The 26620-nt window shown below is 54.2% G+C and overlaps 1 protein-coding gene across 5 annotated transcripts in view; it reads right to left on the minus strand.

Moving 5' to 3' along the window:
- Positions 1–811: 811 nt before the first annotated feature.
- DNAAF8 (dynein axonemal assembly factor 8) overlaps positions 812–26620 on the minus strand; it is a 119469-nt gene continuing 93660 nt past the window's right edge. For all 5 annotated transcript variants that reach the window (XM_075899063.2, XM_075899067.2, XM_075899060.2 and 2 more), the window contains 9 exons: positions 23450–23503; positions 20993–21162; positions 17310–17505; positions 13464–13558; positions 11114–11234; positions 7868–8085; positions 6207–6289; positions 4879–4948; positions 812–1013 (listed from right to left, as the gene is read on the minus strand). In XM_075899063.2, the coding sequence (XP_075755178.2) occupies positions 936–1013; positions 4879–4948; positions 6207–6289; positions 7868–8085; positions 11114–11234; positions 13464–13558; positions 17310–17505; positions 20993–21162; positions 23450–23503 (1085 nt within the window). In that variant the 3' untranslated portion in view covers positions 812–935. The remainder of the gene's footprint in view (positions 1014–4878; positions 4949–6206; positions 6290–7867; positions 8086–11113; positions 11235–13463; positions 13559–17309; positions 17506–20992; positions 21163–23449; positions 23504–26620) is intronic.

Raw genomic sequence — 26620 nt, forward strand, 5'->3', positions numbered from 1 at the left:
GAGCAGGACTGAACCATAACTCTAACCCAAGTGACTGACATGACCCTATAGGCAGAGCCGGCCCGTCCATAGGACGCTTTGGGGGGCCCCAGGAGATTATCGGGGGGGCTTGCACTGGCAGAAAGGGTCCCCCTGCACTCACGATGGCGGCAGGATGCAGAGCAGCCCAGCCTCGGCCCAGTCTGCTCCCCAGAATGACGGCTGGGAGCCAGGGGAGTGGAGCAGGCTGGGCCCAACCCTGCTGCCGGAGCCGGGCTCCCCGGTAAGCCACCAGGTTGCGTCGTTCAGGGAGGGGGCACTGGGGCTGGGAGGGGCAGAGCAGGGGCCGAAGAGGTGGGGGCGGGGCTTGGGAGAAGAGGTGGAGTGGGAGCAGAGTGGTGACAGGAAAAAGTGGGGCAGGACGTAGGGCAGAAGGGGGGTTCTCCCAGGGACGGGCTCCGCCAAGCACCCATCAGACATTCAGACCAATTATGCTGCAGCACAAGGCCGATCTCTCCCTATTCTTGCCTCCGCCCGTCTGCGCTGCCTGAGACCCAGACAGGAGAGCAGCAGGCCCTGCAGAAGCGACAAGCTGGTGGCTGGCAAACCGGCGCCTCCTGCCAGTTTCTTTCGGGAGAAGGCAGAGCCCCACTTCCCTGTTCACACGGCTCCCGGGGCCAGTCAGAGCGCCCCAGAAAGGCTTCTCTGCGTCAGCTCCGCCCCCAATTTGCTTTGTTCCCTTTCCAGTCAGCCCCCTGGGAACCGGGGCTCCAGTGTGGAGCGATGCTTCCCCGCCTCCCCCCGACTCAACTTAGCGATGCAAACGCCACGCTCCAGCCTTGGCATTTTAATCCCAAATGGGACAGGGCTGCTCTACCAGTGCAGTCCTGAGGCCTCCTGTGCTCAGACCCCATGGGATTTGCAGCTGGGCTGCTCAGGAGAACAGAAAACCCGGGCTAGGAATCCTGGATTTCAAGGCGGTAGAAGCTGTTGGACGTCAGGGAGTCGAAAAGGCAACAGAGCAGCTCTTCAGCCTGGGGAGAAAAGGGGGGGAGCTGGCTTTACTGTCTGTTTGCCAGGTGACATGTGGGGGCAGGCTGAAGCCATCCCAAAGCAGAGGGGGGATTAGCCCAGCAGAAGGGAAACGCCCTTCGGTTACTCTTATAACATGGGCAAAAATGGCAGCGCACAAGATGCGGCATGGGAAACCACTAGAAGACATCCCCTCTGCTCCTCCTCCTCCCGCCCCTTCCTTGCCACCCCGCTCTGGCTCTCCTGCCCTGGCTGGCTGCCCCGGGGGTCTGCCCTCAGGCTTCCCAAAGGAATGGAGAGGGGCAGGCGTGCAGTCAGGTCACTGCCACCGGGCCCCGCTCACTGGGGTGGGGAGTGGGACAGCGGCGACGACTTCCGAGTCAGCGCGGGCACGGTGGGGCCTGAAGAGGAGCTAGGAGCCCGAGGGTGACGTTCTGGGCTGTGCCCTTCAGAGGGGCAGCACAGAGTTCCTGCTCCAGGGCGGGGGCAGCTAAACTGGCTACGTGCTGAGAGTCCCCCCAACATGTGCTCAGCCCTGCCCTTGCCACGTCCATATGCCCGGGACTGGGAGCAGCTCCTTGGAAGATACCATTGGGGCTGCCTGCCCCAGTGCCTGCTCTGGAAGATATGGGGCTCTCAGGGCTCCTGTACAGGGGACTGACCCCTTCACCTGGCACAAAGAGGCTGGAGGGGGTGGGGATTTCCCAGGGTGCTTTGGGCAGTGTCACAGCCCCGCTCCTGGCGAGCATGCTGTCCCTTCTATTTCGTGTCAATGATGGAGCTTTTCGGGGCAGCTGACGGCAGGAGGCGGTAAGACGGCCACCTTGGCTGCCAGCGGCAGCTGGAAAGCTCCCAGGGGCGGGAAGCCGGGCAGAGCTGGGGGAATCGAGCTGCCACCCGGAGGAGGCAGGTTTGTGCCGTGACCGGGCAAAGCTTTGCACTCTGATTGTCTGCCAGCCGGGGGGCTCCTCCCTGGCACACTGCTAGTAGGAGATAACTGTCTGTGGCAATGCAAATCAGAGGGCCAGAGCCAAACCACTCCGAGGGCATGGAAGTGCGCACTGGACGGGGTGGGTCATCCCGGCCCAGTGCAAAGCCAGCGGGACACACACACTAGGGCTGCCAGATGGTATCAACAAAAATACCAGACACACTTGCCATGACATCACAATCGACATCCTCTCTGAGGCTGTGTCCAGACTCCATGCCTCCGTCGACGGAGGCATGTAGATTAGCCAGATCGGAAGAGGGAAATGAAGCCGCGATTAAAATAATCGCGGCTTCATTTAAATTTAAATGGCTGCCCCGATCTGCCGATCAGCTGTTTGTCGGCAGATCGGGAGAGTCTGGACGCGATGCCCCGACAAAGAAGCCTTTCTTCATCGACACAGGTAAGCCTGGTTTCACGAGGCTTACCTGTGTCGATGAAGAAAGGCTTCTTTGTCGGGGCATCGCATCCAGACTCCCCCGATCTGCCGACAAACAGCTGATCGGCAGATCGGGGCAGCCATTTAAATTTAAATGAAGCCGCGATTATTTTAATCGCGGCTTCATTTCCCTCTTCCGATCTGGCTAATCTACATGCCTCCGTCGAAGGAGGCATGTAGTCTAGACACACCCTGAGTTAGAAAACACCCGACAGTTCTATTGTCTCCATTTGTTTCCCAAACAGAAAGCTCAAATACTGGACTGTCCCGTCCGGTTCAAAACTGGACACCTGGCAGCCCTATGAGCCACGTGCTCCGTGATACAGAGAGGGCAGCCGAATCCCACACGGAACTGGCAGGCGGGCGGGCGAGCTCTCTCCTCCCTGCACTTCGAGTGAGCCCCTGAGGGAAAACCGTCGCGGCTCGCTCTGGAGCAGTGCGCTACAGCTGCCTGGTCTTGACATAAGCTCTGAAAGGGGAGCCTACTAGCTCATGGTGCCTTACACAGCAGGCCCCCTGCGACACTGGAGACTCTTCGTCCCCAGGTGTCCGGCTGGTGGTTCTTGCCCACATGCCCAGGGTCTAACTGATCACCGCACATGGGTGAGGATTCTCCAGATCGGACTGGCAGAGACCTGGGGGGGGTCACCTTCTTTTGCACTGTGGGGCACGGGGTCACTTGCTGGTTTGAACTAGAGCAGTCGGTGAATTCTTGGTCACTGGAAGTGCTGCAGACCTCAGTCCCTCACCAGAGGTTATGAGCTTATTACAGGATTGGAGGGGTGTGTGTGTGTGTGTGTCCTGCAATGTGCAAAGGACAGACGGGGTGATCATGATGCTCCCTTCTGGCCTGGAAGCCTGTGGGACCATGAGCAGAGCAGGTGATCCCTTGGCTGTACGGCCCATGGCTTGCCCCACGGAGCTCTGCTCATCTGACGTGCTGCAAACAACGAGGATTTTCAACCTTAGCTCCTCTTATTTAGCCCCGTTGCCTGCCATCATATTGTTTCCCATTCGCTCTGGCCTGGGGGCCTGCTTGGCACTTTGTACTCTCGTTAGCAAGGGTCAGACGTGGCTGCCCGGGACAACCTTTGAGGCAATTCAAACTCATTTTTCTAGGAGCGTGCTTCTCGGGTTTGCTCCTCGGTTATTTCTCAAGCTACCTGAGCAAAAGATGCCCTGCCAATGGGAGATGAAATTTCCCACCATGCAACAGGGGGAAGGGGCAGCCTGGCACCGCGCTGGAGGAGAGGCTGGGTTGGGGACATGAGCTCACATTCTCACGTAGAGCAATGAAACTTGTCCCAGTGCAGAAAGCATCCCAAGCTCCTTGCTCCTTGGCTGAGCGCCCATGTACTGGCACAAGGGAGAAGAGATTTCATGCCAGACAGCAATGACCAACACTGTTTCCAAAGCAAACCAGAGGGCCTCCCCCAAGCCAGTGGGCAGCCCGGAATGGCTGCCGTGGCACGGTACATGCCCCATTGGCATAGCAGGCAGTGTGGTGCCGCACACTCACAGCTGGCTCCCAAAGATGGGCTAGGGAAGAGTTGGGCTTGCAGACCTTGCTAGGCTTCTGATCGCACTCTGCTCAGCATCCTGGGACCTGCACTGCCTGTTGTCAAGGGCAACACAGAACACCTTGTGCTGGAAACTACAGCTTTACAGCACTCACCAAGGGGTGTCCAATTGGCAAGGCCACAGAGCTGGGGCACCGTCCCAGGGTCTCTTGCAAGGCCTAGCCCTGAGGGTGCCGAACACTGATTTTGGGGAAATGTGCCATCTGCTGTCGCTCCGGCGGGAGCTTCGCCATGTCACCAACACATCTGACACCCTCCCTTGCTTTCCTGGACAGGCAGATTGGCTGGCTACCATTCCTCATGCTGTCCCATCTCCTCTAACCTAACCCTCCTTGTTCAGCCAGCACCCTCCCTCCAAAGTCTGTGTCTGGTTGGAAGCTGCTGGACAGACCCTCTCCACGTTTGCAGTGCGCTGTTGAGAAAACCGCCAGCCACCCCTCATTTTACGGGTTAGCGATCCTCCCCCCTGGATCAGAGACAGGGCTTCTAGAATCTGAATGCTGAGTGGCCAATTTTCCACCAGCGCTGCTTTTTGATGCAAAATTAGGGCTTCGACCAAATGAAAAGTATCTGATCCCTGGGGAAAATGTGCTCTGTTGACAAAAGGACAAAACGTTTCTTCTATTCAAAATGGCACCGCGGTGCCTCACGGGAGTTGGAGTTCGGAAGCCTCACGCTCCCATTCTGTTACATGGGCTGAGCTCTCTGGCCAGACTACACCTCCCCTGATGCACCACAGCCAGAGACCCCCTGACCCACTCTCCCCTGCTCCTCTCTCCAGAGAAAGTTTCATTTTCGTTCACATTTTCCACCAAAATAAACCCGTTCTCAACAGCTGGACTTAATCTACACCCACTTGCCTGCTTCTCGGTCTGAGGATACAGAAGATGCCGCATGCAGTCCTGCACGGCCTGCTTCTGCCGATGGCCACTGGGAAGAGGGGGGGAAAATAGAGCAGGGGAAAAGCAAGTGTCACTCGGCCGTCTTTGCCATCAGAGCCTGCAAATGACCTAGTTGGGGGAGGGGAACATTCTTGGCCATGCGCATCTGTTGCTGAACTTCTTTACACAGCTAAATCCAGGGTTTTACGAAGCTTTGTATAAACGGATTGGAGCTCTTCAGATATAATCCCTCAGACAAACAGTAATGGCCAGTGATGTAACAGAGTCTCTGGGGCAGTGTGGGAAAGAGACAAGCCCTCGGGACCTGGCTATTTATCTCTGGAGGAAATCACACAGAGGAATTCCATAGGAGTTCTAATTGTTTCCCCAAATACACAGGGCTTCTGGACCGACCACCAAAACCCAGAGGCCTCCACTAGTCCTCGCTCCTCCCACGCTCAAGCCCATCCAAGCCCCCAGGAATGAGCCAGAGAGGGCGCTCCAGGACTAGAGGTGCTGGGTTTGAGTTTCAAAAGCTTGGAAGCGCCTCTTTGGAAAGATCTGCTCGTTTTCCAGCTCTCGCGTGTGTGGGCTCAAGAAGAGCAGGGCCCTGGCGGCGTTCTCCCGGGGGGTGCTGCCCAGCGGCGAGCCGGCCTGTAGTGCCGCGAGATCGCCCTTGCAGGGTGCGGCACGGCACAGGCTCTGCCGGATCCAGGGAAGCCCGGCACACATCGCAAACAATCAGCCTGTCGTGCTGGAGAGGGAAACTCTGCCTCCTGGGCCCACTGGGGTAATTGGTCTGCGATCATTCGGTTCCACTAATCAGCCCCTACGGGGGCTCTGTTTGTTTTAGCACGTTTACTCCTCTCCCAGGCATTCGTGGGGATTTACTGAACAGGGAGATTTTTTATTCCGTTCGCTGGTATTTGCTTGAAATTGGCTTTCCGTGGTAGATGCAACAGAATCCACCCCGGTGTTCTCCTATTGATTCTGCAGGTTTATTCTCCAAGCAAGCCTTCTTTTGGGGAACTCCCGGTGTCTTTGCACAACAAAATCCCAACACTACCCTGACCGTGTCCTGGAGAGACCCCAGTGCCTGGTTGGGGTGTTCTGGATGCGTGACTTCCGAAAATGAACGCTCTCTACCATGCTGGTCCCAATATAACCAATGACAGTAGGGTGGCCTTTGAGAGGTACCTCCCCTTAGGAAAGGTACATGGGAGATGAATTGCAGAAAAGGATCCCAGCCCCACGATGAGCTCAGGAGCTCTCTGGCATGTGGCTGGCGTGGTGGTGTCCCCGCTTACCTGTCCAGCAGGGAGTCAAAGCAAATAACGGCATTGTCTCGCTGTGCTGCTACCACCAGACAGGCCCCATCCAACAGGGAATGCTGCGAGGGAGGGAAGAAAGCAGGCTGTGTAGAGACCCACGTAAGGAACTCTGCTCAGCTGCTGATAGCACAAGGAACAGGCAGCGCGCTGCATGGGGGATGGAAGAGATGGGGCAGCACACGCTTTGAAAAGCAGGCCCCACGAGAATTCAGACCTCCCCATTCTCCTCGGGCTGGGCACGGGTCTAGTCATTTCCCTCTGGGCGAGAGGCAAACCGAGGCACTGACAGGAAGGCATGGCCTGGGGTGGTACTCAGACTGCGCTGACAGGCCTTGCTGGAGGCAGGAGGCGAGGGACTCCTTTGGGAGACTCCCATTGGCTCAGGACTCCCAGGCCTGTATGGAAATATACCAGCCACGCCTCACTGGTGACTGAAGAGATTCCTCGCTGAGTGGGGAAAAGGATTTCAGCGCAACACTCCCTGGTGCTCCCCGGCTTCCATCCTACTACCCATCCCTCTCCCTTCCTATAACAGCTGGGGATCATTCCCGGGTGGGGCTGGGGGAGGGACTGAAAACCAGAGGGAAGCAGACTGGTGCTTCGTCTAATTGGCTACTAGATAGAATTGCTCTTCTATACAGATCTACTTTAAGGGGATATTGTCAGTGTAAAAATCATGCTCTGAAAATAGCTTCCCTGCCCTTGCTGCAGGAAGAGCTATGGCCCCACGCTGAGCAGCGAGAGGCAAACGATGTCCGTGTTTTCTCAGTTGGGTGGCTGTGCGCGCATGGGACAGTCCTTTGTCTCTAGCCAGTGTCAGGCTCATCCCCCCTCCCCCTGCTTGCTTTGGGCGTTTGACAGCACTTCCTTGGATAGTCACCATGGCTACTTCCCTCTGGCCAGCTCCCTAGATGGGCCTGTCTTCCACACAGCAGCCAGGGAGGAAACATGTTTGGGGTCAGACTCTCACCGGGCTTCAAGAGCCAGAACTCCCTGGGCTTCAACAGCCCTTGTCACGTACTTCAGTGCCGGGGCAGAGCAGGGCTCAGGTTCTCAGCCATTTGCAGCACGGAGCTCCAAGCTGGGTGGGAACACGCTAGCCTGCCCCGGAGATGAATACTGGTGCCTCAGCACCAGCAAGCTAGCAACAAACTGGAGGCAGCTCAGAGATGAGCAACAAAAATGACTTGGGGTCTGATTTTTGAGCAAAACCCAGGAAAGGGTTAAATATGCTTAGACTGGCTATGCGAAAACTAGGCGGTGGGGCACAGAATCCCCTCCCAAGAAGTCAAGCGTGCACTCCCCAGGAAAGGAGGGGGGTTAGTTAGAATAGCCAAAGGGGGCCAGGGATGAATGAGTGAAATGAACAACAGGGAAACAGGCTGTAGGTATCAGGGGCAATGTCCTCCCTGAACCCGTGGCAGGGACTCCAAAAAGAAAGTGGGGATGCCTGTCTGCTTATAACCAACCTGGACTCTAGCAAGTGCGGTAAAGACACCCATGCACCGAGAGGGGAGGTACTCGAAGACCTGATGGGGGTTTGCCATTGCAGGAGTCACAACTAAGTGGAACTAAGAACTGTGAAGGCGAGCAAATGGGTGGGCCGAGGGAAGAGCAGCTCCTTGTTTGTCCCGTACCACTGCTGAAACACTGCGCCCCTCCGAGCTCAGTGTCTCGGAGACGAGGTGAGCCTGTGCTTTGTCCAGCACGGTGAGACGTATCCCTGTCACTGTGAAATCTCTGCCAATCAGCTGGTCTAGCAGTCCAAGGCAGGGTGGGTGCTCGGAGCCCCGAAGGGTTATCCCAGGAAGTATCAGGCAAGTGGTTTGGCAGAGTGTGTCCAGCAATGGCCGGTCTGAAGGGAAAAGACCAAAACACAACAGATGGCTGCTTAATATTGAAAAAAAACCCCAACAACCTGTAAATACCCTCCCTTTGTCCAAACAAATTAAATAATCCAGGGGCCAGAGGTTCATACAACACTATGCTGTGTAGATGCTAGCAGATGTGATTGCTCACTTCAAGCTGTGTGTGAGTGTTGTATGTAGTCAGACAGCAGTAATGACCCCATTTTCAGAGACATCACACCAGGACAGTGCCTGATGTACTACATGAGATATTATTCCATTTAATTTCATCCAGGCAAAGAAATCTGTTAATCCATCTGGTTTTATAATCCAAACATGCACTTCGGATCAGCATCTGTAAGGTTTGATGACTTTCGTGGTTTCCCTATGATAAATCTGTTGGTCTGTCCAGGCGAAAGCTTTGTGGATTTGATGAATAGGAGCCAAAGGAACAGGTTTCTGGGTGTGCAATAGAGCCCTCTAGTGTCCAAGATGATCTTAAAAGCTCATGTGGCTTAAAGTGCCAGCTGATTTAGTGGTCTCATGTCCTTGCCTTCTCAGGACAGTCCCACTGTGGCGACTGTCTCAGAAGCTGTTGGATGGGTGTATTGTGTCGGTCCAGCATGTTTCCTGACTCTTCTCTGTGCTTAGACCAGTGGTCCCCAACACAGTGGCTGCGGGTGCCATGGCGCCCGCGGGGGCATTTCTGTGCGCCCGTCAAGTGCTCGGGGCTGGCCTGGCCCCAGGCACGTGGCACATGCATGGCGCTGGAGCTGGCCCCGGGCGCATGGTGCACGGTGAGCGCCAGCCCCGGGAGCACCGCGAATTGGCCGCCCGTGCTCTGGGCGCGTGGTGCATGAGGGGAGTGCCGGCCCCGGGCACGTGGCGCTTGGAGGGGGCACCGGCCCCGGGCGCACGGCCCTTGGAGGGGGCACCAGCCCCGGGCGCGTGGCTATGGGGGGGCCCCGCCCCCATCCCTGGGCACAGGGCTATGGGCGGCCCTGCCCTCTGGCGCCCGGTGGGCGAACGGCCACGCCCCCTGGCGCCCGGCAACCTCAAATGGTTGGGGACCACTGGCTTAGACACTCTCAAAGGCAAAGGGCAGGCGGGGGGTGTCACGTTACTGGATCTTGAGGGGAGCAGCCAGATCACTGATGCACCCATAGGTGGGGGTGTTGGCCCCAAGAATGGTATAGAAGGGGGCCATGAGAGGTATTGAATAGAAGCTTACTGTCTGCTGATCCTGTGTACGCTATTTATGTGAGTGTATAATGTTCGTGTGTGTAGGTAGGAATCTGTAATTGTGTGGAAACTGAATATTTCTCTGAATGTGGTTGAGCACTGGGCAGAGCCTGGCCTATGGACAGGCTGATTAGCGAGGCCATGGGACAATGGCACTCGATGGGCCAAGGACACACCTAAACCATGAGGGCGGAGGCCTAAGAGCTGCCAGCAGAGAGAGGCTGACTGCCAGGTGACTGGCTGCGGCTAAGGAGAGGCCAGGAAAGATGTATAAAGAGGCCATGTGGGGGACTCCATTTTGTTCTCAGCTCAGCACTTCATCCCAGAGGCAGCACTGCAGGGATTGAAGAGCCGGAAAGACCTGTGAACCCATCCTGATTCTAGGATGTGCAACAAGAACTTTTAAACCAGCAGCTGTAACATCTCTGCTAGAGCCTGCATCAAGGACTGGGAGATTCGGTGCATGTATCATACTGTACTTTAATAACCTTACTCTCAGGCTTTTCTTTCTTGTGATAATAAACCTTTAGATATAGATTCTAAAGGATTGGCCCAGCGTGATTTGTGGGTAAGGTCCAGAGGGTAAATTGACCAGGGATCTGTGGCTGGTTTCTTGGAACCGGACAGAACTTGTTCGGGGTAGGTGGGATTGGATGCTAGGACCCCCCACCTGTGTATAGGCCCAGGGCCATCTGGGGCACGGATATTGCTGGGGTGTCGGAGGGGTTTTGCTCGTGAGGCCTCAGGCAGCTGCTGAAGTGCTCTTTGGGACTGGTTTGTGGCCTGTTTGGAGAGGTCACCAGTCTGGGGACTGTAAGGAGCCCTGAAGTTGAGCGGACGCCCTCAGCTGTGCCCAGACACGGCCCAGTCGGTCACAGGGGGGCTGATACATACGAAACAGGGCAGACTCCAGGATTCACTGCCAACTCTGGGACACAAAGGCTATGTCTACCCTAAGGAGTTATTTCAAAATCATAACTCCCGAAATAAGCTATTCCTCTCCACAAGCAGGAGTTGTGATTTCGAAATACCGGGCATGGTAGAGTGACACTCACCTCGTTATTTCGAAATAGCCCCAGTGGAGACATGCCCAAAGTGCGGCTTGTGGAGTATTCCCGTCTCCTCAGGGAGGGGTCGCACTTGCAATAACTCTTGCAAATCCAGAACTTGAGAGGTCATCAAGTCCAGTCCCCTGCACTCCTGGCAGGGCCAACCACTAGGCAAACATTTTTGGGGGGCGGGGGGAACAACTCCAAGATGTTGGTAAGTGGTTAAGGGCTGCACTTTTCTGTGTAGGGGACATGGGGTCTGGGACAGGGCTTTAGTGCAGAAGGGAGCTCAGGATGAGGGACTGGGGTGCAGGAGAGGGGGTTGGGTCTGAAGGGAGTTTGGGTGAAGGATGAGTTATGACCTGGGGTGAGCTGAGCTGGAATGTTAGATGGAAGAGAGTCACGGATTGAACAGCCTTGCTACGGCTGCCCCACGGCTAACCCGAGGGGGACAGTTACCTCCCATGCCTCTGAGTTCCCTGCCCTTTACTTATTCATATTCCGGGCAGGAAAAGGGCTTGACCGAGAAGATGTGGCCGTGAGTGGCCTCGTCATGCTACAGAGACACATGGGCCCTGAGCCCAGGCTCACTGCAGTCCAGAGGAAAGGCCTGGCGTCCAAGGGGTTAATAAGTCTGAGTGGTTTGCAGCTCTGAGCAGGTCAGCGCTGACTCAGGCTGCCACCCAGGGCTTGTCTTGCTGGCCAAGGAATCAATAGGAATCGGAGGAGCTCGAGGTTTCCTTACCTAGACTCTGCTGCTGCTCGGTGCCCCGGGAGCCGAGCTGCCTTCTGGTTTCACGCCTTACGACCCTGCGCCGCTTGCCGGGTTCCGGTTGGACCACGGGGTCCCGCTGCATGTTCTCAATCTACAGGAGGGAAGGGGAAAGGCGGACCACGTGACTGGTGCCCTCTCATCAGCAGGGGCCATGCTTGGGAAGAGCGATCTGGGCAAGCTGTGGCATTCACCTGTCAGTGCCAGCCTAGGGAAGGCCGGGCCGGGCACTCGGGAGCTGAACACGCTCCCTTCTGTGGTTAATTCAGGGCACCTCGTTATCCTTGTCCAAAGTCCCTGCCCTGAGTCTGCCCAGGCCAGACTCTCTAGCCCCGTGGTCACCAGCCAGTCCATGGGGATCTACCGGGAGACCTTGGAGCCTCTGACGGGGGATCCTGACAGGTTTGGCCAAGAGGCTACCAAGTGCAGCACTTCCGCTGCCCCTCCCCCCACTGCTGTGCATCTCCTGCCCCCAGTCCCTCCAGGAGCCTCCTGCTTGCTGTGCAGGGCAGGGGAGGGAGAGGAGGGCGCTGAAGTCAGGGTGCCCCCCTTCCCACCATATTCTTTCACCACAGAATGGAGGGGGGCACAACAGGGTTTGGGATGGAGTTTGCTGGCTGCTTTGGAGAGCGGTGCAGGGCCACGGCAGGGGGGAGCCTGCCTTAGCCCCACTGCACCCCCACCCAGGAGCCACCTGAGATAAGCAGCGCCCAGCTGGAGCCAGCTCCGAACCTCTGCCCCAGTCATGAACCCCCTCCTGCACCTCTGTCCTAGCCCTGAGCCCCCTGGACCCAAACTCCCTTACAGAGCCTGTACCCTGAACCCCTCCTGCACCCCAACGACTGCCCCAGGCTCAGCTCAGAGCCCCTCTCACACTCCAAATCCCTCAGCCCAAGACCAGAGCCTGCGCCCCAGCCCTCTGCCCCTGCCTGGTGAAAGGGAAGGAGGCCGGAGTGAGCAGGGGAGGGCCTCGGAGAAGGGGCATGAAGTAGGTGGGGCAAGAGTATTTGGGTTTGAGGTACAGGCCATCCTCGCTGTAAGTCCAAGAGACATTCCAAAAGACTTGGACTTCTTGTGAAACAACTTGAAGTGGGGAATTTTCCCCCCCGCGGCTGATTTCCATTTGGGCAAATTGCGGGGTCGGGGGGAGGGGGAGAGTTGGGTTTGCATGACTTAAGAGCAGGGAATGGCACAACTTATAACGCATCAGTTTCTACAAGCGTCAACGACTTTAGTGAGGCACGGATGTATCCCGGGGCGACTTATAGTGGGGATGCCCTATAGATCCTGGATTGACTTAAATTCAAAGTGATCTTGTGCTTAAAAAGGATGGAGACCATCGCTCTAGTCTCTATGGGTGTGTCTAGACTACATGGCTGCGTCAACGGAGCCATGTAAAGTAGTTTACCCGACATAGTCAATGAAGCAGGGATTTAAATAATCCACTTCATTAAAATAAAAATGGCCACCACGCTGGGCCGACAATCAGCTGATCTGGCCCAACGCGGCAGTCTAGATGTGGATAGGTCGACAAGGGAAGCCTTTGCTGACCGCTCCCTTATGCCTCGTGAAATAAGGTTTACCGAAGCGGTCGACAAAGGCTTCCCTTGTCGACCGCTCCGCGTCTAGACTGCCACGCTGTGCGGATTAGCTGATTGTCGGCACAGTGTGGCGGCCATTTTTATTTTAATGAAGCGGGGATTATTTAAATCCCCGCTTTATTGACTATGTCGGGTAAACTACTTTACATGGCTCTGTCGACGGAGCCGTGTAGTCTAGACGCACCCTATGGGTATGGCTACACTTCCTCGGGAAAATGTTTGTTCTTCATGGGCTCTCTCCCAGCCCCCCATGAACGACAAAGTTTTGCTACAAGTGAAAGTGTGAACGCTACTAAAAGCCATTTGTGATACTTTAGAAACTTAATGGCTAGGGGATCAAGTCAATGACCCCATGCATGTTTTTTTCTCGTAAGCCCAAACTGCGGCCCGATGCGGACCCCGGCTAGTAGATTTTGTGCCCTCCAGCACTGTACAGGGGGGCTTAAGCTGAGGGTGTCCTTGAGCCTCAGGGGCCAGATCCAGGCAAGGCAAGGGCCACATCCAGCCCCCAGGCCTGAGGTTCCTCACCCCGATCTAGGTTGTAGTTTCCTAGTTCGTTTATGAGGCCATACGAGACTGTGTCAAAAGCCTTACGAAAGTTAATGCTTAGAGGAGGTGGAAACGGCACCCAACAGAGGACGAGATCAGAGTCCTGGGCTACCCAGGCCACAACCACTGCCCTGTTATAGCAGGACATGCTTCAGGAAAAGGCAGAACCCTACCTCCTCTTCCTTCAGCACCGGGCAATCGGCCCCGCACAGCCCTTCTGGGAAAAACAGCTTCGTATCCCGGACAGCAGCGTGGTAGGATCCGGAGCCTGCCAGACAGACACGAGGAGATTCTATCAGGCCAGGACTCACCCATTCTCCAGGCTCACTCTGCTGGATTGATGGCATGCAGCTCGCTGAAGGGATTGCTTTAAAGGGCAGCTGTTCTACACAGTCACCGCGAACATTTAAAGCCACTGTGTTTACATTTGCTTCATTGTCTTCTTGGTATTTTGATTTGGCGCTATCATTGCTCAGCTTGTTCTTCATACTAACCAAGGCGCCTTCCGTTCCGTGGCAGGGTGATCAAATGGGGATGGCTGGAGGGAGTCAGTGGTAACAATGCACCATCCAGGCTGGATCACATGGGGCAGGTGTGGTCGGGTGGGAAGGAGCTACGAATGACCTCAGTACCCCGGGGGCTACACCTCACCATGGCATCCTGGAGAGCAGAATTTGGTTCTTTCTTCCCCTTTAAACATCAGCCACCCCAGAGGGAATGGGTGTCACAAACCCCACAACCGCAATGCGCTCCTGGGAACACAGCTGAGATAGTCACTCTGGTTATGTCTACACCACAGGCTTTTTGCACAAATGCGCAGACACCCGCAAAGCATCCACACCTCAAGCGCATTTTAGCGCAAGTACATTTACAGTAAATCAAAAGAGCAGAGGAGTTTTTGCAGTGTAGGTATTCCTCTTTCCACGAGGAACAGCTCCTCTTTGTGTAAGAGTTCTTGCACAAAAAGGTGTGTATGGACAGGCAACAGGGGTTTCTTGCCCAAAAAGAGCCAATGGCCAAAAGCACAGGTGCTCGGGTGGCTATTCTGTGAATAGCAATCAGAGCTTTCTTTCGAGAGAGCGTCCACACAGTCTGGATGCTATTGCTTTTGCAATGCACTTTTGTAGTGTGGATGCGCTCTTGCGCAATATGTTTTTGCAGAAGATCTCTTCCGCAAAAAGCTTCTTGTGCAAGAAGCCGGCAGTGTAGACGTAGCCTCTGGGATTACTTTAGGTGCTGGGCATTTTCATCAATAGGCACGGCTCAGCCACGAGGCAAAATGTGTTGGTTAATCATGCACCACTATCCACACCTCTTGATACCAGGGTTGTGGAGAGTGGGACAATATGGGGGGAAACACGAGGAGGAAGGATGGTCCTGTGATTAAAGCACAAGACGGGGAGGCAGGAGGTATCTGACCCAATCCTGAATGCGACACTAACTGCCTTGTTAAGTGATGGGAAAGTCATTTAACTGCCACGTGCCTCAGTTTCCCCTTCTGCAAAAGAGGGCAGATGAGATTTTGGTACAGCCCAGGAGTGCTGTGAAGCTGTATTCATACTGCTTAGAAAGTCTCAAGTGGAAGGACTAGAGAAAGGAAAGTTATGCCCCTGGACTGGAGTTCAAGCAGGCTGCCAATGCGCCGGGCAGACTGATGCTCCTGGGATGCGAGAGGTCCCTGCCCCAAAGCCTGCTGCTCTCTGGAAAGTGCTCACCCATTGCAGGCTGCGCAGACTCAACATCCGACTAGTCATTTGTGGTGCAAAAGCTCCTGGAGTCTTCTGTCAGAAGAGGCCTAATGCGAAAGTCAGCTGACCCCAGAGCTGTGTATCGAGTGATCGGTGGTGCGGAAGCCATGCTGCCAGCTGCAGAGCCCTGCGGCCTGATTCGCCATTGCCCTGTACCTTGTGAATGGCACTCAAACCTCAGCAGAGCTGGTGTAAAATGCTCCAGGCCCTGCTGCTCCAGTGTAAATGGTCACGCAAGATGCAGGGCCACAGGGCATCAGACACCCTGCACCTTGGTGTGGAAAACAAAGATCCAGAGCAGACGGAAGCAGTCCAGGTGGTCAGCTGCTAGTATTAAAAGCGTGTGGCTGTTTGGTGCAATCAGCCGAATTCTAGCCTTGCCTTGCTTGATTTTTCTTGACCATGCTAGGGACTAATGGTCCCTCTGATTTTTTCCATCAGTGTGCAGAATAAATGTTGTTATCTGCACCAAGGCATGTGCAGATGTGCACCGCCAATAGAAACACAGGCTGCCGGCTGTGAGTGCTCTGACAATCAGCTGGGTGGAATTTGAATCAACATCCAGGGAACCCTGCTAGGGGCTGCTGCTAGGGGAGGAAACTCACACAATTCGTGTCTGCTCCAGTTCAGTAAGAGGATCTGGCAGGGAGCCAGCAATGTGTCATTGTCTGGGGCAAAACTAAGGACACTTGGTGTTTTTTCATATGGCAAAGAAGTCTGCTTGGGCAAGCCCCTGTCGCTCGCCAATCAGTCCATGCCGAATGCTGCTCTCCCTGCTCTGCCTTCCCGTGCTCGGAGGATGGGCATGGAGAACTGATGAATGCCCCATGTCCCAGGACGGACTGCTGCTTGGCACAGCTGGCTGGAGTGCACCCTGCCCTGCCTTGGCAAACTACACAGTGGCCTGTCAGCGACTGACCACTGGCCACCTGAGTGCGGCTAGCTGGCTCACACCGTTATTTACGTTTTCAGAATAATGTGGCTAGTTCGCAATAGCCGTACCACTCTAGTGGCTACTGCTTCAGAACTGGCTGGGAGCCCTTCTGCAGACACTGTCGGCTGCGTGACCTCTCGAGGAATAGACACTCTGGGGCCAACCCCTCAGCTGGTGTAAGTAGCCAAAGTGGGACCCTTCAGATTCACAGGGTCCCACTTTAGCTACAGTGATTGAAATCCATCGACCCTTTTCCACCAGGCGTGGCGAGATCTCATCCACCGAGTTTTCAGCACGTGGAAATCCATCAGCCCTTTAGGAACCTGAGAAGCAGGGTTTCAGGCTGGGCATGCGCCAGGTAAACAGCTCTGATATTTCTTCAAATCTTTCAGGCTGGTAAACCCTACTCCCAATTACTTCCCTGACTGGGATCATCCGAGTGGGAGTGCAAAGGGATTTCTCTTGGCTTATCCCTGAGGACTGGAAAAGAGAACAACTCTTGAAGAGCCAACTGAATTCCTTGAAGCATCCACACGGTCACTGGCTACTTGCTGATGTACGGGAAGATGTGGGTTCTCTCTCTTTGCAAGGGAGCTGCTGTCAGAGTGTGGCCGTTGGTAAATCCTGTGTACGTCAGACTCTGTACTGGCATGGATCCTGTTGAGCGCAGAAAGATCCTTCCTGTGTCCACGCAGGCTGGCTGGCTGGCTGGCAATATGAGCCGTTGAGGCAGAGTGTGGCAAGCCACCCTTACGAATTTTGAAAAGCTCTGCAGGAGACTCGTCATCACGACCTTGAACATGCAGCTCAATCTGCTGAGCGCTCTCAATTCCAGCATGGAGAGTGATGGGGAAGAAGGGGGATTTGGTGCCATGGAGTAGAACTAAATAGCAAATCTAACTAGCCTAAAGGGGGCTAGAGAACCAAACCCATGTGCTTCCTAAAGCTTACTTATTTTATTTGGAAAAATACTAAGTTGTCAACCAGCAGATTCAGATATTTTCATACCTCCACACTAGGGAGAGAGATGAGAACGTGATCCCTGAGTTGGAAGTCTGGGGATCAAAGGGGATTCTGACTCTCTACTTGGGTGGCTTTGGCCAGAGCCAAGGCAGCAATGGGGCTATTAACCTCTTCACACATCTCCACCTAGAATTCTGCACGGCCCCTACCCAGCAGCCACAGCTCCCCATGGGCTCTGGCTTTGGTGTCGTGCGGAGGTGCCTCCCCAGGTTGCTCTGGCCTGGCAATACATGAAGAAGTAGTTGCAGGCCATCTTTGTTTCCCTTGGCCTATGGGAGTCCCTCAAATATCATTTTCTTAGCTTGGGGACCCACCATAGAATCCATTTTGGACTGAGCTGGTACCGTACTGAGCCCTCCAAAGGCATGGGTCTAGCGTTTGGGCCAGCGTAGGGTCCTCCGGCCCCAGTAAGTCCACCAGCTTCTTTACAGCATTCTCTCTCTGCAGGCACAACACAAGGGAGGAGCCAGAGGTGAGGTAGCTGCTATGAGCTTCTAAAATTGCAGGCTCCTGAAAAGAAAAGTGGGGAGAGACTCAGATTGTACTGATGCACGTTGAGTATTAGATACACCTGGCAAACTTCCAATGGCTAACCACATCCACAGCGTAATAAACACCATTTATTCCCTGCCCTGCTTCCTGCCAAAGGGCCATGTGCTCCCTGCCAATACCCCCCGCCCCAAAGTTCACCAAGCCCACACATGTGCACGTGGCCCACTGGCGAGTGCATGTTACACAGGGCCGGCTCGACACCCGATCCCCAGAGAATAGGGGTGTGTTACTTCCAGCGCCACCTAGGGACTCTTGTCTGTTTAGCTCAAGCTGTAGCAGTTCGTGCTTGGAAGCCGCCGGTTCAATCCAACATGGCCGCTCTCTCACACACGAGCATACCTACGTAGCTCTCGTAGCGTTTTACGATAAATCCTTTGGAAGCACCCAAATGAAAACTGCTTTCCCTGAGGACATTAAAATATTCCACAGGGGCACACGTGGTGCCTGGCTGCACGTCCCCCTGACTTCAGGGCAGGGGCGGCCCAAGGCGAGCTACCGGCAGCTGGCGCCCCAACCGGAACGCGTGATCGGCACCCCTGCTTCCACAGCCGTCAATGGCGTGACGTCGTCATTGGGCGCCCCGTTTAACGCTGTGCCCTAGGCGACAGCCAAGTTGGCCTATACGCACGGGCCGCCCCTGCTTCAGGGAATACGGACAGGGAGAGGCGTTAGCCATCATTCTCAAGCCTTGCAAATAACTGGAGAAAACTCCTTTTCCAACTAATATTGAGCATTCCCCAGGGGGGAAACCAAAACAAACACTAATGATCCAACACGACAGATTATGCCACCTCGGAATGGGATGCTGATGTTGCTAAGAGGTTACCTAAGAGTCTTGATACATCTAAGGACATTTTTTCTCATGAAATTAGGTAAAGCTGACAAACAAGTCACTGGCGTCCAAGCTCATTCCCATGGTATTATTGCCTATGGAAAGTATATGCACAAACTCCACAGGGTTGTGCTGTGATAAAAAAGTGCTGTTGAGTCCCGGTGCAAGAAATGTAACAGCGCAGAATATCTATCCACTTTTCAAATCAAGAATTTCACAACCCAGTGCATTTTGTTTTCAAAAATGTGCTTTTGTTTCATCACGTGAAACCCATTTTTCAGAAATGTTTGATAGAATTCTTTTGATCAAGAATATTACCCAAACCGCTACCTCAATTATCAACATTTGCCTTGACAAATTAAAATGCTGAGAACTGTTGCGAATACATTCGATATAAATGTCAATAAACATTTCCATTAAAATGTCACAAAAGACTTTTTTTTGGTCAACGGAATTTTACCGTTTTTTTCAGATAAAAAACGGAAATTTCTCAATGAAGAAACGTCTGGTTTGAAAACTTCTTATCTGTACTACTGCTATTACTTTACAGTGTGGTTCCATTATGAAAAGAAACCCAGGAGAAATGCTGGGGCAGTGGATCTAGATTTACTGTCCTGCAATGGCTCCCATGCAAACGTGTTTCATTTTGAGGTGCTGTGTCTAACGGCTGACCCTGAAAACTCATGCTGGGACCAGAGAATCAAGCTGGCTTCTTTCCTTCTGGTGGACTGTCACAGGCAGCAAAGTCCTGCAGGCCAGACAATGCCCCCATTTACCCTCATGCAACCTCACTGTCTTCAGTGACATCCTCGTGTAGCACTCATGTCGTTGACTGGGACTTAGAAACAACTGCACCGATGCCCGAGAAAGATCAGTGTTCAGCTGTGTAGGCTCTGCAGGGCTGGCAGGATTCAAAAGCAGCAAAACCTTTTCCTCTGCTCCCCAAGTCAGACTGGAATAGAAACCCACAGCAAACGCAGGCCAACACGGGATCTGTAGCATGCACCATGGGCCAAGGGTTACTGAGACCGAGCGATTGCTCAGCTGCCTGGTAACAGGAGTTGCTCGAGATGGACGAGCCAGGAGAGGATGTGCGCACACCCCTGTATTCCTACTCAGAACTTTAGTCAGCAGTGCCTCCTCATGCTCCGGTACAAGGGGCAGCTCCTTCCCAAGCTCAGAGCCGGGGCACAAAGGGTCAAGTGCCCCCAAACACCATGGGAGGGAGAACCAAGCAGCCAGCAGCTGGTGGGAAGAGCCTGCCTTTTGGGGGGTCTCTTGGGGCCCCGGGCAGACTGGGGAACTAGCAGGGGACTGCTGTCGGCAGCAAAGGTCCCCCCCACCACACTCACCAGCAGCAGTGGGGGGAAGTGGAGTGACCTGGCCCCAGCCTGCTCCACTTCCTGCCACCAGGGAGCGGGTGGGGGCCAGCTTCAGCCATTTGCCCCTAGCCCCCAGGCTCCAAGTGACACAGCCCAGGGATTAGTGAGTAGCCTGGCGCTGGCAGCAGAGAGCGACCCCCCTCTCACTCACTCGCAGCGGGAAGCAGAGCAGCACAGCTGGGAGCCAGGGGGGTGGAGCAAGCAAGGGCCGGGTCGCTCTGCTTCCTTCACTGCTGCCAGTGACTGTGGCAGGGGGACCCAACAAATGTTCCCTCTAATTTTCCCATCCATGTGTAGAATAAATTTTGTTATGTCCACCAAGACACGTGTGGATGTGCACCACCTGCAGAAACACACACTGGCTGCTGGCTCTGGTAATCAGCTGGCCAGTACCTGGATCTCTTCTGGGTGGCTGCTCACTCTGTAGCTTAGAGAACACTGGACCTGGACCTGAGTGGAACAGGAGCGGGGAGGGGGCCTGGGGAACGAATGGAGATGGCGGGGCAAGGGCAGGAAGAGGTGGAGCCCTTCCCCGAGTTAGGGATGGCATGGAAAGAGTCACATAGTGTGTGGGGGGGAGTCATGTGGCAGGTCCCACTGTGCAAAGGGCTTGGCTGTATTTTTTTCTCCTGTGTTATTAAAGGGTTCCCACCTGACCCTGAGGGATTCCTGTTTTAACAGCTCCACTTCCAGAGCCTTAATTTCCTCACCAGCCCTTCACCTTAACCACCCTGTCTCTGTAACAAACTACTGACTCTCGCCCTGGGCACCTCTCCCTCTGCGAATGTGCATTTCACTCGAAGGTGTGTGAACCCCCTTCCCCTCCCGCCCACACCTCCTGTCTGGAAACCTGGGCAGGAGGGGAAGGGGGCTGAGCTCTGATTGCAAATGTAATAGGACTCATTATGAATTAGGGCATTTACTTAATAACTTATTCCGTGCCTGGGAGATTTCCTCCTGAACGGAATTATGCTCAGAACTTTCCTTTCAGAGAAACCTGGCCTGTTTCTTTGTGCCATGTGATACAAACAGGCTCTCAGCCTTGCCGCTCTCTTCATAGCTGACACCCTGTGCAGACAGAATTGTTTTGTGGAATTCACCTGTGCCAACCACTGAGAAATCCCGGACTGGAGTGTTTTGCTTTAACAGAAATGGATTCTATCAGCACATGCTGCAGCGGGACCACTTTAAGAGCTAACGCAGTCATAGATCTGTCTGGTTTTTAACAAACCTGTTTAGCTTCAGAACAGAGAAATCCTAAGACAATGTCTGGTTTCAGGCTTATGTGTTTCATCCCAACAAGGCTGAATTTTTCCAGGACTAATTTTCGGAGGATCTTGGCGAGGCTACGAGCCCAGACACCAGGTTTGATCAGCAACACAGTGCACAGAAGTTGGGCTCCTGTAACAGAAAAACAACAGTGAAAGCAAAGCTGCTTAAAGCAGGAGAGCAGGGGTACTCACTCAGTAGTTTTAAAGGCAAACATCAGTTAACTGTTTGTCAGCTAGGACAAGCATTTAAAGAGCAAGGACTTTAAAACAGCAGCTGGCATGCAGTCTACAGGACACTACTGTCAGAACCAAACAATCACAGAATAAAGATGGTATGCTTTAACATTTTAGTTGTAAAATATATTTAGAGCAGGCAAGGCCAGAAGGGCGATTCTATCTGATATCTGAATGTCTGTGAGCAGCTCCAAACATCTTATAGTACAAATCTGTAGATCCAGAATCAATTAAGATATTTCTGTGGGATGCCATTTTTGCATATGTTAAACAGGGTAATTTAACCCCCCCCCCCCTTTTCAAGTAATATAAGATCAAAACAAAGCCGAAGTTAGCACAGAGTTTATAATGCAATCCTTGGGGTAACCATGTAGCCGTGTTAGTCTGGTGTAGCTGAAACAAAATACAGGACTATGTAGCACTTTAAAGACAGTCTTTAAAGTGCTACATAGTCCTGTATTTTGTTTGGGATAACCACTGAGCCCTTAGCATCCTTTATTTAGATTCCGTATGTGTCTGTTTCCCCACTAGGACTATACTGCTTAGATGGGCACTGTCAAATAGCTTAGCTCTGAGATTCTTATGGGTACTTAGGCACACAACTGCCACTGGTTTAGAGGGCAGTTAGATGTCTAAATATCACTGAGGAGCTGAGCCAAAATCACTTTGCGTCTGACCCAAACTCCCGTCTGCAGAGCAGAGAACCAAGCTCAGCATCTTGGTGCACATCCCTGAAAACGACAAAATGAAACTGACCAGGAAGGGGAAGTGAAACTGATCAGACTAGCTCCACTGTCCTCACTGGGCATAATACATAAAGCAAACAAACAGTATAAAAATTCTATCAGTCTCAGTTATTGAAAGCGCCATAATTTTAAGAGTACAATTATGATTTTATCTCAATAATATCCTTTAAAGATTTGCAGGCAAACTGTAATGTTGGAAACAGTGAACTGGGACCCGTCAGCTCCTCGTACCTGGCCATGTCAGCTAGCATGAAGCATGTAATAATAATAAGTATTGCAGGCTGCTAATACTGTTACCGTTATTATCTGCCTGCATATATCAGATGTCACTTTATGTTTTCTATGCACCAAGTTACTGATTATACAGATGTTAATGCAAGGAAGCATCAGTAATACTACATATAATTTGGCGCATGGAGTTATTTTCAAATGGCAAGAGACATGTTATTGATTCATGACACAAAGCAATTTGGAGCCAGATAAAAAACAACAACATGCCCCTCTTCTGTGTACATCTCAGTGAGACAAATTAACCCATTTTCTTCTGGGAGCTTTCACATTACAGGGTCTCATATTTTCTGTACAAAATCCTTGAACAGAAAGGTAAATGCCATAGCAACAGCTTGCTCTGCAGAGGCAAACCTCCTGCTACCCTCAGCTACTGGTGGATAGAATGGCAATCTAAATTACATACTGTTACATAAGTAGTCATTGTCCTCAAGATGTTTTATGCACCATCTGCTGTGTTTCCGGGCAAACATTCCTATTCTTTCTGGGATGTGCTTAACTATACGTGCTGCCTATTCATACAAATTCCACACCCAAAGGTGTGTACATGTTTTTACCTTCAGGTGAGCCTGCAAAACTGATACCCTCAGCTTCCCCTAAGAACCACACCGGGTGTGTCTACACTGCATCTGGAGCTCGAAAGAAGCTGTGCAATTCGAGCTATGCAAATTGTGTAGCTTATCTTGAGTTAATTTCGAAATAAGCCGCTACTCCGAAACTCCTCGTGGAAGGAGGTTTACAGGGATGCCGCAATAGCGAGCCCGTGAGAGTTCGAAATAACAGGCACACTCAAACGATGCGGAACAGCTATTTCAGGATACCTCCTGTGTCTAAGGCGGTTTTCCTCTCCAGGAGGTTGAAGCCAACCTGTGGCACTCACTCGTGTACACTGCTAAACTGGAGAGGCTTCCTTCCTTGGGTGTATAAATCAATGCGGTCTCAAGAGCAGCACGTGTCAGGTTCCTGGGATGTTTAGACAAGGGAGTGTATGTCACTGTCTGTGTTCAAGCCCAGGGAAGCATCTCATGCAGTTCAGGCGCCGTCCTATTGGCGTCTAAGCAAGCTGGCTCCACAGAGGCCCTTTCCCCATGGATATCTGCAGCCTAGCACTGCACGTGAGCCAGTGAGCTGGAGAGAGCCTGCCCTCACCTGCTTGCATGTAGGCGAACAGCGACTCTGCGTGGCCTCTCCGAGTCTCTGCCCCTGGAGAAGAACAGCAAAGGGACTTGGTAGGTGAGCGCTGCTGTGGGCCGCAGGTGAGGAGCGTGGCCCTCTCTGCTGCACTGCAGCATGTGGCAGTTACAATGGTGGGCGCCCTTCACGGCACAGGTTTTGTTTTCAGCTAGCCCATCCCCACACACGGGGCTGGGACTCAGAAGTGCTGAGCACCCACAAATCCTATCCAGGTCTAACATGGGCCTGCTGAATGGGGAGTATTCCCAGGGACAACTGCCAGCCACCGGAGGGGCCAGGGCAAAAGGCCGTCAGGCCCCACGAGGAGACCCTGCGGGCGAATGTTTTCTCCCGCTTGACGGGGCACCGCTGCTGGGCGATAACGGGGCAGCTACAGGAAGCTCAAGGCCCACTTGAGTTACATGTGAACCAGGAGCGGAGGAAGCTTCCTACAAGCAAGGGGCCATCAACACCCCAACACCTGCATGGCTCCTTCCTGAGCCCTCACCCTCGCACTGCCCCTCCCCTTAGACCCTGCCCCTCCCCTTGCTGCTCGCCCTTACAGCCAGTGAAATATGACAGGGCTTGGCTCTGTGACCCCCGTCCAGTCCAGAGCCCCTGATGTGAGCTGGGGAGTTCCCTGGGGCCCTGCTTTCCAGTGCCCAAAGAAAAGCGCCGGATGGATTACTCTGATGTCCTGCCCAGGGCTCCGGTAACGTACAAACCAGGCCGGCCAGGCGGCCAGACTGAGTCACCATGCAGCCTGGCAATGGCATGAAAAATGCCACTTGGGGTCCCGAGGGCTGGAACCCCATGAAGAGCCAAGCAGCTCCAGCGCTGTGCCCACCCCCGAATGCATGTCACACGCATATGGGGCACCGCCCAGTGACGGGACGCTTCTGAGCCTCTCAGCCATCTAGGACACAGCGGGCCCGCCAGCTGAAGCGGACTGTGCTCCGGGCACAACGTCCGTCGGAGCGACTCCCAAACATCCAGGCGTCTTAACGCTCGCGTTTATAAAACTGACACCCCCCAAGGGACAGGCAAGGCAATACGGAGCCTTCCACCTCCAGGCTAGTGGTTGATGGCCAGTCTCGATGCGCAAGGGCCGGGCAGTGGCAGGGAAAGGGGCTTTGATGGAATCAATTCACGGCTCTCAGTGCAGCTACAGTAGAGAGGTTACAAACCAACCGGTTGCCCCTCTCTCGGCATTCTCGGCAGGGGCCATGGAGCCTGAACTCCCCACAGGCCCCTCTGGAACACTCCTTCCCGCCACTGAGCCGGTGCTGGGGAGGCCTGTAACTTTCGCCTTTAGCACAGGGCCGTCAGTCTCCTGGCGTTCAGCCTGGCCGCTTGAACATGCCTGACACCCAGTTAAAAAGGAAACTCTGTTTGCGAGCAGCAGACATCACCCCACCGCTTCGGAGTCTGTGCAGTCTCCCATCCACGTGACTGCTGCTTCCCGCAGCCTTTCCCTGGGAGCTGCCCAGCCGCCGCATCCCTTCCTTGCCATGGCCACTGTTCTGTTCTGGGAGCATGTGAAGAGGGAGTAGGTAGCAGATGTATCTGCACTGCAGTGGGGGAGGTGATGCCTGGCAGGGGCAGAGCTCGTGCACTCTATGGGGTGGTGTGGACAGCCGGTATGTCCGACCAGAGCTGTCTAGCTCTAGGTCTGCCTGACCCCTGGGTCTGAGCACGGGTGGCTAGCCCGCCCTGCTGCTCATGCTGCAGTGTCCACATGGACATTGTACCCGCACTGGCAATGGCACCTCCCCACAGACCCTTTGTCATCCATCCCCAAGCACCTCTTCCCTTCTGGGGTATTCTGGAAGCCCCACACTCCTTGACAGCCCTAGATGGGACTGCCTGTCTGCCTGGGACAGGATGAAGACTGGAAAGGGGTCCAGCAATTAGGGCACTGGCCGAGACTTGGCGAATCTGGGTTTAAGTCCTAGCTCTGACACAGATTTCCTAGGCAACCGTGGGCAAGTCACTTAGTTCCCCATCTGTGCAGTGGGGAGAACAGCAGTGCCTGCCTCGCATGAGGACGTGAGGATACGCCTATTAAAGATGGGTGGGCCTGGGCACCAGAGAGTTCTCAGAGATGGACAGACAGGAGGGCTGGCTGAGCTCTCACCAGAGGGGCCCTAGGGTGCAAGGCGCCCCCACTCCATGGTCAGTGAGCAGACAACAAATCTGGACCTTGTACGTTGCTCTCCTGCAGTCAGCCAGGCTGGTGACTGCCAGCACCATTTCATGGGCACAGGCTGCCTTCCATGCTCCACTCCATCTGCAGCACTCTTTGAATCAGAGAACCTCAGGGCGGGCGGAGACCTCGGGAGTCGAGTCCAGCCCCCTGCCCAAAGCAGGACCAACCCCAACTCAACCATCCCAGCCAGGGCTGTGTTAAGCCGGGACAAACACCCCTAGGGATGGAGATTCCAGCCCCTCCCTCGGGGACCCAGCCCAGCCCAGCGCTTCCCCACTCGCCTAGGGAAACAGCTTTTCCTAATCTCCAACCTAGACCTCCCCCACCGCAACTTGAGCCCATTGCTCCTCGTTCTGCCACCCGCCCTCACGGAGACCAGCCTCTCGCCTCCTCTCTGGAACCCCCCTGCAGGGAGTCGCAGGCTGCTGTCAAATCCCCCCTCGCTCTTCTCTCCTGCAGACTGAACAAGCCCAAATCCCTCTCCTCGTAGGTCACGTGCTCCACCCCCCGAATCATTTTGGTGGCCACTCCCAATGCTGGTCAAGCCAAATGATATTGTAACAGAAATCAAGAGCAAGGGCCAGTCAGTGCCCGCCCCCCTTGGAAGCAGAGGTGAGCCCCTCATGCTGGCACCAGCCAGTGAAAGGGCTGCAGTGATCAAATCAGCCACAACCCCCACTGGGCCAGCAGCCTGGAGCCCATGACAGGGGAAGGGGGGTCATGGTCAAGGAGAGGGTGTGAGCCAGCACACTCGCCGGCGTCCTCCACAGCGGGACCCTATGGCCCTTGCTCTGCTCACCAAAGCTGCTCCCATCCTGGCATCCCTTGCAGAGAGTGGCTGTGATGCTACCGCCTGCCCAACTTCTCCGGAAGCACAGGGGTCCGCCCACGGCAGCCTGGGGCTGCTAACCCCATGGGGTGGGTAGGGCCAGCGGCTG

Source organism: Pelodiscus sinensis, chromosome 15, assembly GCF_052426305.1.
Source record: "Pelodiscus sinensis isolate ZL-2025 chromosome 15, ASM5242630v1, whole genome shotgun sequence".
Lineage (NCBI taxonomy): Eukaryota > Metazoa > Chordata > Testudines > Trionychidae > Pelodiscus > Pelodiscus sinensis.